This window comes from Macaca nemestrina, chromosome 2 (assembly GCF_043159975.1).
Source record: "Macaca nemestrina isolate mMacNem1 chromosome 2, mMacNem.hap1, whole genome shotgun sequence".
Classification (NCBI taxonomy): domain Eukaryota; kingdom Metazoa; phylum Chordata; class Mammalia; order Primates; family Cercopithecidae; genus Macaca; species Macaca nemestrina.
In genome coordinates, this window is record NC_092126.1 from 14,489,740 (window position 1) to 14,508,115 (window position 18,376).

The 18,376-nt window shown below is 35.1% G+C and overlaps 1 protein-coding gene across 50 annotated transcripts in view; it reads left to right on the top strand.

The window, feature by feature from the left end:
* LOC105470926 (cytoplasmic linker associated protein 2) overlaps positions 1-18,376 on the top strand; it is a 220,733-nt gene that overhangs the window by 119,260 nt on the left and 83,097 nt on the right. For 14 of the 50 annotated variants that reach the window (XM_071090719.1, XM_071090720.1, XM_071090723.1 and 11 more), the window contains 5 exons: positions 455-472; positions 2,912-3,013; positions 10,229-10,399; positions 13,215-13,322; positions 17,540-17,602. In XM_071090719.1, the coding sequence (XP_070946820.1) occupies positions 455-472; positions 2,912-3,013; positions 10,229-10,399; positions 13,215-13,322; positions 17,540-17,602 (462 nt within the window). Of the gene's footprint in view, positions 1-454; positions 473-2,911; positions 3,014-3,168; positions 3,196-6,713; positions 6,741-10,228; positions 10,400-13,214; positions 13,323-17,539; positions 17,603-18,376 lie in introns of all 50 variants that reach the window. The other 36 variants (XM_071090725.1, XM_071090727.1, XM_071090728.1 and 33 more) reach the window with 7 other exon arrangements.

An 18,376-nucleotide genomic window follows, 5' to 3' on the forward strand; every position in this document is an offset into this window, starting at 1 on the left:
ATTTTATTCCTATGTTTCTTAGTTAGCTTTTTCTGATTCCTTTATGGGCTACCTTTTGAAAATGCAGAGAAAACATTTCTACCCTGAAAAGAGCTATAAAATTTCATTTTCAAAGAGTAATTACAGAGTTACATTTTTTGAGGGATTAATTTCTCTAATTTTTTATACCATTTCAAATTTAAAGAATGAAATATAGCAGACAAAAAATGTTTCCTATAGATTTTTGTTATTTTCATTTGCCTAGTTTCAGCCTTTTTCTGTGTGCTGTGAATCATTGGATTTCCTCAAATTTTGTTTTTCTCAAAATGAACCTTCCCACAGTTAATTTAAGGCTGTCAAAAAGTTACGTTTTGCTTTTACCCTTCATTATAGTGTTGGGTGGGGATTGTGAGGCAGGTCTTAATATCAACATTGGCAGAATTTGTTGAAATACTGTTTTATTTTTCTTATTTAGGAACAGCATCTGAAGATGGTAAGAATTATATATTTTGTTAGTAACACAAATACATCTACATTACTATTTTCATTGGTAGGAATTAAATATTAAAACTAAAATAGGCTAATTTCTTTGCAAGTCTTTATAATTTGCCAGTGGTAGTAAGTTCTACATTTTATATTTGGTTGTCTTAGTAATGTGTGGATCTTTTTTTTTTTTTTTTTTTTTTAATTATTCATCCTGCTAGTTTGCTTTGTACTTCAGATCATCTCATGCTGGAAAAACATAATTGCTTAACATGTTTAATAATACATAGTATAATGTAAGCATATAATTCATTTTTTATAGTAGTGACATTAATGCTTTTCTTACATGTTTGTAGTTTTTTTTATTTATGCCAATTCGTTTATACTTTAAGAGATCATGCACCATTGCTTTATCATTGAAGTTTTAAATGCATTTACCTAGTCTGCTTTTAAAATATGTCTTCTCCTTTTGAATCAGTAAGTGGGGAATTGGTCACAGATTCAAATTGAATTACACCAGAATTGCTACACATATCTTACTGAGTCAGTTCATCTTAAAAATCATTTTTATAGTTTTGAGTTTGTAGAAAGGAATTTAGTGTTTATATTCACTCTACCTGAAATCTGTCTTTTTAAAACCTCTGATTCAAAATGTAATTTTTCCTCTAGGTGTTATGTGAATGACTATTTTTTGCGATACAAAACCAAGTAGAATAAAAAATTTATTTGGTCTCATGTTTACTCTGATATATTTAAAATAATTTTGTATTTTAAGTTTTAAATTGGAATACTCTATAAAAATATGATCTCTGGCCTGGTGTAGGGGTTCACACCTGAAATCCCAGCACTTCAGGAGGCTGAGGTAGGAGGATTGCTTGAGCCCAGGAGTTTGAGACCAACTTGGGCAACATAGTGAGAACCCATCTCTACAAAAAATTATAAATTTAGCTGGGTGCGGTGACACGCTCCTATAGTCCCAGCTATTCTGGAGGCTTAGGTGGGAGGAGCGGAGATCGAGGCTGCAGTGAGCCATGATCGTGCCACCGCACTCCAGCCTGGGCAGCAGAACAAGACTGTGTATCAAGAAATAAATAAATAAAAATAAAAACATGATTTCTGGCACTGTGGAATTGTAATTTCAAATGTTAATATCAAAATAATTAACATTCTCATTTCTTTGTTATATACAATGTAGATAAATTCTCCATTTCAAAAATAATAATTTGGTCATTTTGTTTTACTTTTTAGTCAAGAGAACTTTGTGTCCTGCTCAAAATAGACTGTAAAAGGGTGAGAGGCCTGAACCATGGGCTCATTAGGGGCCTTGAAGTTGATAGTATGCTGGTATTCTACCAATTAAACTTCTGGTTTTGATTCTGTTTTATTCCTAGTTCTTACTACTCTCTTATCTTTTCTCATTTCTTAATTTTGTGATATCTCCTTATTCTTTAAGGAGTTTTTATTCTTATTATTTAGTATGTTTTTTCCTAATTAATATGGTCATATTGGGCTAGCCAGTATTTCATGTATACCCTACAAGTTGTATCTTTTAATTTTAACTAAAAGTAGTTCTGAGCCCTTCTTTTTGAATGACAAACCTTATTGGTTCTGATTTGATAGTAGTTGAGACTATTGCTTAAGAACAACAAAGTACCATCCAATAATATATTCTGTCCTCACTTATTTTTATTAACTGCAGCTAACTTAAGCACTTGAGAAACATGTTTCTTGTGGTTAAAGAGCCCTAGAAATAGAGTGAGGATGTTTGTGGCCTAGTTTTGTGGAGGGGAATGAGGCAGTGGTAGAGTAGAAAGGAGCAGTTCGGGAGGTATGAAAAGAAATATATTGAGAAAAATGCCAACTCTTATGTGATACATATTTCCTCAAATCATTTTCTAAATGAAATGGTTGATTGGAGGAAGAGAGCAGTAAACATGTCCATATACATGTGTAGTAATCTGATATAAAGAGATTAAATCTTTTGCCTAATTATATCTCTTCCTTCAGATCCCTTTAGAAATACATTTTCAGTCAAAAGGATGGTTTGAATTGTTCCTAAGATTAGGCTTATATTTAAAACTGTAGGGTTGAGTTGAGAATAATGTAAACTTCATGGAAACTAAAATTTCAGAATTGCAACTACCAATTGAGAAACAAATGACATGCCTATGGTAATTATCTTAATGATAACTGCTGGACTAATAATTAAACTAAGAATGTAAATCTTTTAGTTTGATTCTTTTTACCCTTGAAGGAAAGTTAGCTTATTGTATAACATGTAAAAACGAAATACTGTTTATAAAATTTTTAAGAGAAATAGAACCCATAATTGATGATTACATTATTACAGAATTTGGCAATACCTAAAAATAGTGAGATTTTTCTCCCCTCATTATTAAACATTATTATAGAAAAATGTTTTTAATTATGTAATTATTTTATTTCTCAGGCCGGGTGAGAGCAAAACTTTCAGCACCACTTGCTGGCATGGGAAATGCCAAGACAGATTCTAGAGGAAGAAGTCGAACAAAAATGGTGTCTCAATCACAGCGTATGTATTGCCTATCAGCCCTCCTATATTTGTCACTATGTTAGGATAAGTGTGTTCCTTGTATATTACTGTATTAGATGATTGACCAGTGGATAAAGACAAAGCTAATTTTAAAAAAGACAAGCCACATACTGAGTTCTTGTTCTGTGCTTTAGGTTCATCATCACCTGACAAAAATGAAGGTATTTTTTTCAATGTTTTGGATCAGTTGTTGTGCATGTTTTGGAATTTTTTGAGTGGGTGTTGTCTTGTCTTTGGTGTGTTATTAGGGCTGCATCATTGATATCTGCCACTTAGAAAGAAAAACTTCATCTGCCTTACAAACTTTTGCATGGAGATATTTTAAATAGCACAAATCCTTAGCATTAAGGTGTTCACATTCTACTCAGACGCTAATGTAGAAAATTGTGCTTTTTAGAGACAAAATAATTGCCATATATTAGCATCAAAATATGGTTATATTTTAGGTAACATTATTCAAGGACAGATACATGGTATCTTATTTTCCCCAAAATCTATTAGATTATCTATTTTTGGTTAGCATTTTTGGCAGGTATATGCTAATTTATAGTGAGGAAACGTAATTTGAAATGACCAATTCTGTTGCATTCATGTTAAATTTAGGATTTATATTTTTGCTCTTTCACTGGAAGCTGTCATAAGTGCGATTATTAAAAAGCACAATTTTGAGGTCTAGCTAAAATTAATCATTTATTTCTATGTTTCAGAATAGTAAACATATATTTATGGCATTTTTAAAAATTATTTATTTATTTATTTATTTATTTATTTATTTATTTATGAGAGATGGGGTCTTACTCTGTTGCCCAGGCTGGAATAGAGCAGTGTAATAATAGCTCCTTGCAGCTTCCAACTCCTGGGCTCCCACCTTTGCCTGTTGAGTGGCTGGTGCCACAGGCTTGCGCCACTATGCCTGGCTAATTTTTTGTTTATTTTAAGAGATGGGGTCTTGCTGTGTTGCCCAAACTGGTCTTGTTCTTCTGGCCTCAAGCAATCCTCCCACCTCGGCCTCCCAGAGTGCTGGGATTACAGGTGTGAGCCACCATGCCTGGCCTCATTTATGGCATTATTAATTTAAAATCATTTGTTCCTCTTCCTTCTTTACCAAGAGATTTTCCTTAGTGCTTACCTCTAAAACCAGGACAGTTTTCTAGGGAAGTAATTGTGGGAGTTATTCATGTGCTTCACTATTTGTTTTTCTTTTTTTGAGACAGGATCTCACTCTTGTCACCCAGGCTATAATGGTGCAGTGGTGCAATCATTGCCCACTACAAGCCAGGAACTCCTGGACTCGAGGGATCCTCCTACCTCAGCCTCTCAAGCAGCTGGGACTACAGGTGCATGCCACCACTCCTGGCTAATTTTTTTTTATAGAGGTGGGTTCCCACTGTGTTGCTCAGGCTAGTCTCAAACTCCTGGGCTCAAACCGTGTTCCTGCCTCTGCCTGCCAAAATGCTGGGATTATAGGTGTGAGCCACTGCACCCAGCCTTCTTGGCTATTTTTGAAAGAAATAAATGTAACTATTTTCTACCATTGTTTAGGTGATTTATTAGAATGTGGATGTCCTATTTGTTTGTTTTTAACCTGATTCCTGAATCTTGAAATCGGGAAAGAGAATGGGGCATTGAAGGGCAGGATAGTGATTACACAAGTCTTACCAACCAGATCCTTCTCTTTTTCCAAAGTCAGAAAATCCAGGCAGAGTAATGATTGGAGCACTCAAGAAGAGTCCTAAAAATAAGCGGAAGTAAATTGGTTTGCAGCTTGAAGGTTATTTAAGAATAGGAAAACTTTTATCTCAACTAAATCAGTAGATCATATCATGTTCTTCCCTGATCTTGTATATTTTTAGAGTAACTTAATCTTTAGCAGTGTAGCATAGTAGTTAGAAGATGTGTTCTTCCATATGTGCTGCCCAGACCGGTATTAGCATCATCTAGGAGCTAGTTAGAAATACACAATCTCATATGCCATTACAGATCTACTGAATCCAGTCTTTAACAAGATCATCAAGTGATTTGTATCACAATTAAGTTTGAGAAGTACATACCGGTTTAGATCATGGACACTGGAGTCTGCCCAGGATTGAATACTGGCTCTTTGAGGTTATTTGAAGTTACTGTACTTCTATAATTTCATCTGTAAAATGAAGAGGATAATAGCATCTACATAGGATTGTTGTGAGGATTAAATGATGTAGTGTATTTAATATACATAAAATATTGCTTAGCTTTGAATAAGCACTATATATGTTAGCTAATAAAATTGTCATTTTTAAATTTTTTTAAAATTTTAAAAAATTTTAAATACTACAGATGATCCTTATTATTATTCTTAATCAAATGTCAACTGAATTTTAGACTGCTTTTGTGTACTTCTGTACCTTGTTATTCTTAGTGCCTTCAGTAAACAGATAAATAAATAATGAAATTAGGAAAATTAAAGCATAAAGATAACGACCAGGAATTTCCGTGTCCATTGTCTAAGGATAAAAATTAATTGTGAGATATTAGTTCTTTTCTGAAACAATACTGAGGCTGATGTCAGGGCAAAGAGTCCAAGGGCCTTTTTTTTTTTTTTTTTTTTTTGCTTTTTTTTAAATACTTAAGAGACCTCCTTTTCATGTACATTGTAAGTAAAGATCACTTCACTAGAAAATAGAATAATTTTTTGCATTTGGCTTTTCACTTTGAAACCCGTTCCATAATCCTCCACATCTCCTAAATTGTGAAAACACAATAATTGGCTTTCTTAGACTAAATAGGACTTTAAGATTAGAAGACTTTCCCTCTGTAAAATCATTTGGGTTTTATATTAGAGGGACTTTTGTTTGTTTGCTTGCTTACTTATTTGAATGACTATATGTTCCATTCCAAATTCTTTTGTTAAAAAGGTATTATGTAATTTGTATGCAAGTTTCTTTACAATATATTTGCACAGAAATATTACCGTGATCATCATCCTTACTTTGTCATAAAGTGATTCATTAGGGCTTGCATGGTCTTACCGTATCTTTGTATCACAACTTAGAAAAAAAAAGTCTCTCAGATCAAAGCAGGTGTGTTCTGATGGCTAACCAAAATAAATAAATAAATGGAGACTCAAAGGAGAGATCACTAGACCTATATTTATGACAGAATTGTGTCTCTTTTTCTGTTGGTAGTGGCTGGTTGTATACAAATGGTTGTACAGCCTGTCAGAAACTTTGTCTCCTCTCCTCCCATCTTTTGTTTTTTTTTGGTGCATCTTAAGAAAGATGACATTTGTAACTTTTTCATGTAATTTTTCTTCAGCTGTACAGTGTTGTAGTTGTTCCTTGTAAGTAGTTTTAAATTAAATGTTTAATGAAAACAAACATTTAATGATTTTGATTTCGACTGTCAGTAGTAGAAAAGCTGAAGAATTTACATTTACTGTTGCAATCTCATTTCATCTGCTTTGTACATGAGTGTCTGATTTCAGTTGATTAGCTTTAAAAACTACTAAATGTACTGCTTTTGTTAAAGACATCTGTGCTTTTGGGATTTTTTAAAGTTTGCTTTTTTTGCTTTAGGGTTTTTAATTTTCTGAGAACTGACTAAAGCTTTCTTATTTCCATCTGCCATCCACTTAAAAACTGCTCCTTCCCTCTTCATGGATTATAATCCTTACCCTAATTCTGCCTTTACACTTGTTCAGGATCACAATCTGCTAATACCATTGGTGGTAAGAATCTATAGACTTTATGTGTGCATCTATTGTTTGATCCCCTATTTTCATTATGAAGAATGGGTTCTATTCAGCAGAAATTCTTAACATCATAGTCTATCATTTGTAGTCATACTGGGGCAGAAATTGCCAGTTGTGATTTTTCTTTGGCCTTTGTCTTATTACCAGAATTTTGATTTGTTTTTTTTAATGTCACAAGTTAATACTGTGGATATAAACATTCAAAAGAAACAGGAGCTTTTGTCATGCTTTGAAATGCTATAAAAACTATAAAATGGTAGTTTGAAAACTTTAGGTAACACAAGAGAAAATAGGTGTTCGATGTCAAGTTTTGCAAATATGGGTATTTTCTGGTAGCATGCTATTCCTTGGATATATCATGACACTTTTCATCAACTCTGGTTTTCCTAAAAGAAATAATTAGTGTTGGCGGCTCTTTACTGGGGAAGGAGCCTTGGTATTTTTTCCTGAGTATGAATAATTCCAAACTGGGTCATAGGTACTAGAATTATCACACTCTTGGTGGGAATCAGGAGTATTGCACAGGAGAGGGTAATGATTAAAGCAAAATGAACACTGACAATTTTATTTCCTAGGATAGGGCAGGAATGAATTTAAATTTATAGAGTGCACTTGCATAATTTTTAATAAATTCAGTAAATGTAGAGTAGAAAGAGAAGTTACTCTGTTTCTGAACTGTAAGTTTCCTATCTGCTGAATAGACCCACATTTCAAGAAATTCTGCAGTCTCTCCTACCAACACTTCCACCCCCCAAATTTATATTGGTTTTAATAGAATACCATATTGTATGTGCTCAGTTCATTATTTATACATTTTATATTGTTGCGAGTTTTCCCATAAAATATTCCATTGGCCTATCTTGCATTGTGAGTTGTAGCATGTTGGGTGTTTGGATGTTTTTGGTGTGTGTGTTTAGTTTAGACACTGCATGGAGATAACAGGTTCCTTATATGAGTATCCTTAAGGTTATAACTGAAAGAAACTGGATTTAAAGATTCTTCACTTGAAACATCATGAAACGTTCAAATGAGCTATTTTAAAATACACTTGAATAATTTCCTTACAATAATTTAGAATTCCTTCTATACAGATAGTAAATTGTTAATTGCATTGGAAGCACTGCTTTGTTTTACAATATTGTTATCACTAATAGGAAATAAGTTTCATTTCGTATGCTGGTAAAGTTTAAGAATTAAGCAGGAATATAAATTGTATTCAGCAGGACCATTCCAAGAAAATTGTAGTAAGAATCACAGATCGCCAGCCCATGGACCATGTCTAGTCTGTCTCCATTTATGTATTATTTGGCCTATAGAATATGATAAAAATCTGGAAATATCAAAGCTTTCATTTTTGAAAAATCCCAAGACCTATCCACTATCACCTCAAGACAGAGGTGGCTAGAACTAAAAAGTCACCTCTCAGTCTAGGAAAGGGCAGGCACTCCCCTCTTGATCAGTCATCTTACTACTCCCTGCTTTACACAGTGCCCCTCGCTTTTTTGACATCCTGTGCTTGTCCCCATTGGCATTTGAGTCTCTGTGGAAATGAAGCCTGTTTGGGTAAAACTGTATATCATGTAATTGTACAGCCCTCTTACTGGGTAGAAGTAGTGCCCACAAAGGGAAAAGGTTGCTTTCATGAAGATTAATTTAACTGCAACTTTAATTTTTCTATTACTCTTCTGAATCTACATTTAGACTATATCTTGGAGTTCTTATCTAGTCCGTTTTTCTATTCAACGTAGACATAAAGTGCTTTGATTGACAGGGAGCTTATCTCCTTAAAATTTAACCCTTGCATTTCTAGTTTAAAAACATGTTTTTAAAACTTTTTAAACCCATGCACAGTCTCTGAAAAGATTTTACTAACTCTGCCTGTGTTCCTGACCACATGTCCACCTTCCAAAATGGAAAATTACTCATTTGAAAAGAGACCGGGCGTGGTGGCTCAGGCCTGTAATCCCAGCACTTTGGTAGGCCAAGGCAGGCAGATCACGAGGTCAGGAGTTCGAGACCAGCCTAGCCAACCTGGTGAAATCCTGTCTCTACTAAAAATACAAAAATTAACCAGGCGCGATGGCAGGCGCCTGTAATCCCACCTACTCAGGAGTCTGAGACAGGAGAATCGCTTGAACCCGGGAGGCGGAGGTTGCAGTGAGCCGAGATCGCGCCACTGCACTCCAGCCTGGATGACAGAGCAAGACTCTGTCTCGAGGTGGAGGGGACGGAAATACAAGAAAAGAAAGAAAAGGATCTGATTCATTTGATGTTTTCCCCTTACTCCCTTTCTACCCTTAGAACTTCTGTAACCCAGAATGTCACTACCCAAGAGCGCTCTGTTATTTGAAGACAAATAGCAAAAAGCAAGTTTCTTTTTCAGCTGGCCCACTTTTGTCAGCATTTGAAATTTAATTGTGTTAAGTTTAAAAATATGTCTCATAGTAAGACAGATAGCTTTGCTGTACCCATTCAGAGAAATCTCAGCAGGCAAACTATTTTAAAATGCCAACAGTTTATCATTATTATATACTTAACAAAAAAATAGTGATAGAATTGCTGTTTTTTTTTTTTTTTTAATACAGTCATGCTCTGCATAACCACATTTAATCAATGACCACATATGTGACAGTGGTCCCATAAAACTATAATACTGGGAAGCAGGTGAGGAACAGAAGACTACATATTGGGTACAGTGTACATTGTTCAGGTGACAGGTGCACCAAAATCTCAGAAACCACCACTAGAGAAGTTATGCATGTAACCAAACACCACCTCTACCCCAAAAACTATTTGAAATAAAGCTTTAAAAAATTATAATACTGTACTTTTACTGTACCCTTCTATATTTAGATTTTTTAGATACACAAATATTTACCATTGTGTTACAGTTGCCTACAGTATTGTTAATGGCATACTGTATAGGATTTGTAGCCTAGGAGCAATAAGCTATATGCCATATAGCCTAGATCTGTAGTAGGCTATACCATCTAGGTTTGTGTAAGTACACTGTGATGTTCACACAATGATAAAATCACCCAATAACATGTGTCTCACGATGTATCCCATTGCTAAGTGACATATGACTATATAGCTTGTTCACACAGAACATGATAGCCATAGGAAATGGATTGTCAGATAAGTGATTTCTTTGGAAATCTTGTATACCATTTGTGTTCTAAAAATTATGATGATATTGTCCTTATTAAACATAGTGTCTTATACCTCCAAAACTCGAAGTATATTTAGGTGATTTACCATTCAGTGCTCATATATGTAGTATACCTTTTTTTTTTCCAGGTTATAATTATATTTAAATCTTCCTCGGTCTATTTCCTTTGAGCGTAGAACCTGTCATACTATCACAGTTTTCTCTGTATTATCAATATTTCTTGAATTTTTATCCTTTCAGCAAATTCTGTTGGTGTTTAATCTTAACATTTGTGTATGTGTTTGGTGTTCAGCTGGTAGCCGGTCTGGGTCTCCAGGAAGAGTTCTGACCACAACAGCCCTGTCCACTGTGAGCTCTGGTGTTCAAAGAGTCCTGGTCAATTCAGCCTCAGCACAAAAAAGAAGCAAGATACCACGGAGCCAGGGCTGTAGCAGAGAGGCTAGTCCATCTAGGCTTTCAGTGGGTAAGATTTTTTTTTTTTTTATGTGAGACATGTGACCCTTTTTAAAATTTTTTTATTTTTTTCAGGCTTTAGCAACATTGAAGACTTTGGAATACAATTAGGCACTTACAAATTGGAAGAAAATAACTTAAAAATTCAACAGTTGAAGAATAGGTTATGAGTTGAATTAGGTATCTTAAACGTGTAATTCAGGGCCTGGCGCAGTGGCTCATGCCTGTAATCCCAGCACTTTGGGAGGCTGAGCGGGGCGGATCACTTGAGGTCAGGAGTTTGAGACCAGCCTGGCCAACACCGCCATCTCTACTAAAAATACAAAAGTTAGCCAGGCATGGTGTTGCATGGCTGTAATCCCAGCTACTCGGGTGGCTGAGGCAGGAGAATCTTTTGAACCCAGGGTGAAGGCTGCAGTGAGCCAAGATCACACCACTACACTCCAGCCTGGGCAACAGAGACTCTGTCTCAAAAAAAAAAAAAAAAAAAAAAAAACCCAAAACAAAACAAACAAACCCTGTAATTCATAGGAGCTTTGAAAAATGTAGCTAGTATTTTAAAGGAAAAGGTTATTGTGGAATTTTATAACATATTTATCACATATACACATATATATATACACAGTTGCTTGTATATTTGACATTCGTGTTATAGTTCAGCCCTATTCAAATACTAGTAAACTTTAATATTTTCTCTGTGTATTGATTAGGACATTTTAAATTTCAGATGATAGAAATGATAGTCGAAGCCAGCTTAAACAATAAAAATGGATTTATTGGTTCTTTTAAGTTTGAAGATTGTACAACCTTCAGGATTGATTGATTAACATTGCTATGATGAACCCAGAATCTGTCTTATTTTCCCTTTCTCTCACTCTCCCTTCCTTCTTTTCTGCTTTTTCAACCATGTTGCTGGCTTTGTCCTTAGGATAGCTGCTGCTTGATACGTCATTTCCAGAGCAGAAAGCCCCTAATAATTCCAGTTTATTTTTAATAATTTTTTATTGTTTTAAGTCTTTTGCAGATTACCTATGTAACTTTAAAAATATTCTCATATTTAAACAAAATACTCACATTTCTATTTCTTGTTTCATCAACCTCAATCAGTATCTCAACTTCCATACTTTTCCTCCCTTCACCTTCCACTCTTAGAGTTATCAATTTTTATATTATTAAAGTTTACACATACATTTTCTTCTGTATCCACAAGCAAGTCTTACGTATTTGTTCCATAAGTTGGCTTTAAAAGATGAAAAGCTATAAATAACATATACTGTGTTATGAGTAAATGAATGTTGTTTGCAGCCAAGACACATAGTGTACTGTGAACCCATTTCTTCCCAAAGGTACACTGATTGTTAGGGACCACTTGAAGGAGAATGTTCCTGTTATAAGGAGATGAATTCTTTTCTCTTATATTCCTACCAGTTACTTACAATTATGCCACGTTTTCATTTGCTGTGTATATAGAAAGTGACTAAGAGTAATGTGCACTTCTCATATCCTTTAGTATTACTTTCCCTTCAGTATTGCTGAAAGGAAATATGCAATTCCTTATTTTTTCCAGACTTTCTTTTCAGTACTCTCTGGATTAGTTGCCGTCTAGGCCTCTTGCTCAGCTATCTTCTTGAGATTCCCATTTGCTGCTTTCCTGGTTTGAATCTCTCCCTCCTGGATCCTCTTTCTCTTCCTTTGCTCTTTTGCTTTGCTCATACACATTCTCAAGTAAATTCCTTAGAAATTGTATGTAAGAGTCAAGCTTTTTGAAACCTGGCTTGTCTGAGAATGTCTTTATTCAGTAGATGGCACAGATTTCTTTTGGGCGTACAGACTTTGAATTACTGTTCCTAGCACTTTTCATTTGTTCTGTGCCTGGTATTTGGCCCATGAGCGTCTCAAGTTTTCATCTAACTAATTCACTTCCTTTTGTTTTCCAGACATTATTTTAAATTCTCTGCTCCACCTTTAGTCAGTCTTCCCTCCTGTTTATTGTTTCTTTCTTTCCATATTTGTGGGGTTTTCATTTGTGAGGAGGTGAGAAAAAGAATGGGAATTGAAAGCACTGGCTTATTTTTTCCTCCTTTGTTTTTGTCTGTTTTAGAGACAGGGTCTCGCTCTGTTACCCAGTCTGGAGTGCAGTGAATGATCATAGTTCACTGCAGCCTGGACCTCCTGGGCTCAAGCAATCCTCCTGCCTCATCTTCTTAAGTAGCTAGGACTACAGGCGTATGCCACCATCCCCAGCTAATTTTTGTATTTTTTTTTTAGTGAGACAAGGTCTCACTATGTTTCCCAGCCTGATCTCGATCTCCCAGCCTCAAGCAGTTCTCCCTCCTCACCTACCCATGTTGCTGGAATTACAGGAATGAGTCACTGCACCTGGCATTTTTTCCTCTTTATCTTGAACTAAGAACTTAAGAATAGGTATTTTACTTTAGATTAATATTTGATAAGTATAGGGTTTTTCTGTCTATTAAAACCAAGATTTTAACTTAAGATACCAAAAGTGTTAGAAACCTCTATAGTTCTGTGAACAAAGAGAAGAATTAAGTTGTACTATATTGTACAGTATGTTAAATCTTTTTATTTGCAGCATTTTTGGTTTAGTAAAATATTATTTGCCGTTCTAATTTCATACAAACTAGAGGACCATATTTAAGAATTTAACTGTATTCCTGGTAATGCTTCAGCAAAAGTAATTTCTTTTCAACCTTAGAAAAATGTAAGTTACTGATCAGTCTTTCAGAAAGAAAAAAACAAAATTTTTTAAGATGCAAACTCTGTTCTGTTTTCTCCCTTACTGTACTGCTGTTGCTTCACACCAGCCCGAAGCAGTCGTATTCCTCGACCAAGTGTGAGTCAAGGATGCAGCCGGGAAGCTAGTCGGGAGAGCAGCAGGGACACAAGTCCTGTTCGTTCTTTTCAGCCACTTGGTATGTATTCTGGCAGGTGTTACGTGCATTGCTATCCATTGTGTTATCACTATCCGATTAACTTCAGCATACCTGGGATTCAGCTTTCTTTGTTGACAGATCTTTTTCTGTCATTTTGAGGAAATTTTTTTCTGTCATTTTGAGGAAAGGGAATTACATGTTTGGGAAATTCCTTTGACTTGATTTACATGTCTGAAATGAATATGTTAGTCATTGTATTAACAGATTGCCTTCATAATCAAGTAAATGTCACATAGATTTAAACTTCAGAATATTGAAGTCTAGATCTTTCTTAACAGGTAAACCTACAAATTTAAAGATATTTAAATATTTAATCTCAAGTGAAATGTGGACTAGTTTGATAAAATACTTTTGTCTTTTTCAGCGGAAATGTTAACATTTCAGCTTAGATCATTTAACTTAGGTTACTAAAAAGAATGCCACAAAATAATATATGAACTACTTGTTAATGGTAGGGATTAACATTTTTATAGTATTTTACAGTTTAACAGTCATTTCCTATGAGCTAATGCTCTTGTCACAGCAGTAAAACTTGTTTGTCCCCAATTGTATTGTAACCTTGATTGTAATACTGTATTTACCTCAATTATAAAAATATTAAATGATTTCTTAAACAGTCAGTATTAGGATAACTGGAGAGGTATAGTTGTGTATGTACCTTGAGAATCTTTAGAATTTCTGCATAATCCTTCAGCATTTTAACTAGTACTTTGTTTAAATGCACAAGCCTGTAGCCATTTCAGATTTTTTTTCTTTTTAACACAGTGTAGTTTACTGTAAGACTTAGAAGGTTGCTCTTCAGACTTTGAAATGCTCAGGGAGAACATAGTTCTACTTATCCAGTGGATTCTTATTTTCTCAGATATATATGGTAGTATAGAATTTTCTTTTTTTTTTTTTTTTTTTTTTTTTTTACTATGGAGTCTCACTCTCTTACCCACGCTGGAGTACAGTGGCACAATCTTGGCTCACTGCAGCCTCCGCCTCCCAGGTTCGAGTGATTCTCCTGCCTCAGCCTCCCGAGTAGCTGGGATTACAGGCACCCACCACCACACCTACCTAGTTTTTGTATTTTTAGTAGAGATGGGGTTTCACCATATTGGACCAAGCTGGTCTCGAACTCCTGACCTCAGGTGATCCACCCCTTTCGGCCTCCCAAAGTGTTAGGATTACAGGCGTGAGCCACCACACCTGGCCAAGAATTTCTAATGGTTAATTTCTCATTCTCTAGGCCATTTGGCTCAAATATACTAGGCATTTTTGTACTGACCTAGAAAACCCCATTAAAGCTAGAGTCACAGGAATATGCTCAACCCTTGTTTGTGTTCCAGCCCCGGGTGCCAGAGAGTTTCCCTCTTTCTTTTCCCTCTGTGGGGAGGTGCCAAAGTAAAAAGAACTGTTCCACATCACTAAGGCTGTGTGTGGCAGGTACTTTGTCAGAGATATTTTTAGTTCATATGCAATAGAGTTAGTCTGCAGAGTGTCTGTATGTGTGTATGTGCACGTGCACACACATATACGTGGTGCATCCTCATGGATATACATTTAAAGAAATGAAGTAAATCCGGCGTGTGTATAAAATAATCATGCCAATTTCAGAAGTGGAGGGAAGTGGAGTTGGATGTGTAGTGGTTTAAGAATGTATGTTATAGGGTCAGGTGGCCTGGGTTCATTCCCCAGCTACGTAACCTTTCTATGCCTGAGTTTCCTCATCTGTAAAACAAGGACAATAATAGTGTGTACTTCTTAGGATTGTTTCGGAGACTCATAAATGAGAAATACATTAAAAACTCCCTCAAGGCAGTGCTTGACACATAATGAGCACTCTGTCGTGGTCATCATGGTCATCATCACTGCCACCACTGCTGCTGCTGCTGTTACCATTCTACCTCTTCCCCCTGAAACTCTAATCACTTACCCTAGAAACAGTTAAATTACACTGCAGTGGCAAGGATCTCAGATTTCTTAATGGTACGGGCACCTGCATTTATATAATGTTGATATTGCAGGTTACTAGAAAACATACCAAGAAGAAACCAAAATGTGTTTCTGGACTTTGTAAATCTGTACAATAGTTAGAGATTAGAGGACCTTTATAATCCACTACTAATTACTGTAAAAGTAAGCATGGTTTAATATGCCAGTTCTTAAAGAAATATTTTGTCTAGTCGTTAATATTCTAGATTCATCTCAAAGCTTCCATTTGACAATTTAAAAATTACTTAAATTTTGATATTAAAGGAAACCATTTTCCTGATTCTCATGAAAGTTCCTATTTGCACTGAAGATGACTAAACCTTTTAGTCATAGTTTTAGAAGAATTGGCTTTTTTATAGCCATTTTATTTACATATAGGTACTGCATAGCAAGGCAGCAGATTAGCCCTGTTTGTTTTGCAGGGATGCAAGGTAGCATTCCCAGACATTAAGTTCTTTTTGCTATTCCCATTCTCTGCTACATTTGCCTACATTCTTTGGTCCTTTCTATTATTTGTTTCTTTGGTGGAATCCCCTTGTTGCTCGTGACTGGATATTGTTACTCAGCAGATGAATCACAAGTTTAGTGTGAGGGCCCTAAAGCATCAGAAATAAATCAGAGCCAAGCAAAGTTTAACTTCTCTGGAACTTGCACCTTTAGTTTCCATTTATTTCTGGAACCAAGATATTTTAAAGGCTTACTTAATTTCAGACACCTATTATCTTCAGTCACAGGTAACTATTGATTCTGTAAAGTGTTTCAAAGATTTTTGCCCACTAGACATTTCTAAACTTGTTCAGCTCTTCCTTATCATTTTAGAAATTATTTCTGTTAGGTAAAATTAAAACTAACAATGTATTTTAGTTTATTTTTCTAATGATACCAGTCACCTTTCAGGGCTAACTAAACATTTTGTGCAGCATTCTCTTAATTTAATCCTCCTTTCTTTCAGTCTTCCTGTTTGTTAAGGCTGTCCTGTAGCAAACAAAAGAGTGACATTTTAACTGCTGTAATATATCTGGGGAAGAATAACTTTCTAAATTAAAGTAATATCTTTTATTAAATATCAAAATGCATTTTTTGGCTATTCATTTCTATATGTAAGAAAAGTTGACTTTATGGTGTTATGCAAAATATGCTAAATTTAGATTTTAGAGCAATATTAGGGAGATATGTCACAAATTTCTACATTTTGGTTAAATTATTAGTATGTTTTTATATTCAAATGTGCCTTGATATTTAAATAATCTGCTGAATGCAGAATTGGTGTTATGTGAACCATTATGGAAAATGTTAATGTTAACAAAATGAGGTGTTTTAACTTTTGAACAATGTAAATTAAAGATGGTACATCTACTGTTTAAGGGCAGAGGAATTGAAAGTACAGATACTGAAGTGTATCACTAGTAGTGTGGCTATAATCAAATTAATTAATCTCTCTCTAGGCTTTAGCTTTCTCATCTTTCTTAGTTTGTTCAGGCTACTGTAACAAAATAACATAGATTATGTGCTTTTAAATGACAGAAATTTATTTGGCATGGTTTGGGAGACTAGGAAATCTAAGATTAAAGAACCAGCAAATTTGGTGTCTGGTGAGGACTCATTCCTTTGTTCACAGATGATGCCTTCTCATTGTGTTCCCAAATGTTAGAAGGAGCTAGCTAGCTTTCTGGGGTCTCTTTTATAAGGGCACTAATCCCAATCATGAGGGCAAATTGGCTCCCAAAGGCCCTACCTATCTCCTAATACCATCACCTTGAGGATTAAGATTTCTACATATGAATGAATCGGGTGTTGGAGAAGGTCAGTCAGTTAGACCATAGCACCATCTGTAAAATTGAATACTAATTTACTGCCTCATTGGATGTCAGAATTAAAGGAGATAAGATTTTATTAGTTACTAGTTACCATGGTGGTTTTTTTTTTAAACTATAATGTTCGTATTTTTGTTTCATGCTTGTACCTTCAACATTTCCTTCCATTTGAATACTTCTTTTGTCTCCTGTAGGCCTGTCTGTCCACTTAGGTGTAAGATGTGTTTTTGTGTCAGGAATGATGGTGCAATGCTAATGTTCCATTGCCCGATTTGGCAATACTCTGATCATTGACTATAAAGAATAACACCAGTGTTAACTAACTCTCCTTGCCTGACAGTAGTGCTGCCACTATTCCTTGTTTCTGTGGTAATAGATGAGGTTTGTATGGTCCTGTTATTCCAGCCTCCAGACACCATTCCAGATCAACTGGTGCCCTCTACGCCCCCGATGTGTATGGGGCCTCAGGTGAAGGATGAGTACATTTTCACTATCATCTGGCATTCATCTCAGTTTTCATCCTTTTCCGTTTCCACTAAATAATATTCATGTTTTAAAATTGATTTGTTTTTATTATTTAAATTTAATTCGTTGGAGAATAAACTTTTTTTTTCTTTTCTCCCAAGTAACATTTTCCCCTTTAGCAACTATATTGAGCATTTTTCTTACTGGTATATGGACATTTTTTGTATAACCTGTTGCGTCATTTTTAAATATAGAATTGTTTTTATGTTCTCATCATTGTATGTTGTGTTTTTTTTAAAAAAAAAAAAAAAAACCAAAATGGTGGATGAAGTGTTTTAATTGTAAATGATAGTATAGAAAGCAGTTGAGGGGGAGAATTCATCTCTGGTTTGTCTCTGTATACCTCAGAATGTCGGGCACATAGTAGACACTTAACAGCTATCAAATAGATATCTCTTAGTTGTAGAATAAAACCAACTTATCTTGAAGGAGAGGAGATGATAATTAGAGCTTATTTTCCTTGTAAATTTCTCGTGTCTCTTCATGGATCTCCCTAACCACTATTGGTTGAGGATTGATCTTTGTTCTGGGTTACTCTGTGATTCAGCCATATGGATGATATTTGCCTGAACTGATAGAGCTGGATTACAGGGCTATAGACTTGCAAGCCCTTAGTCTGCCAGCCGTGCTTTCTTCTACCTTGTGGTTATAAATAAATAGCGAAATAGTGACTGTTCTTTATTTTTCACACATTGTCAGTAATTTTAATTGCCTTTA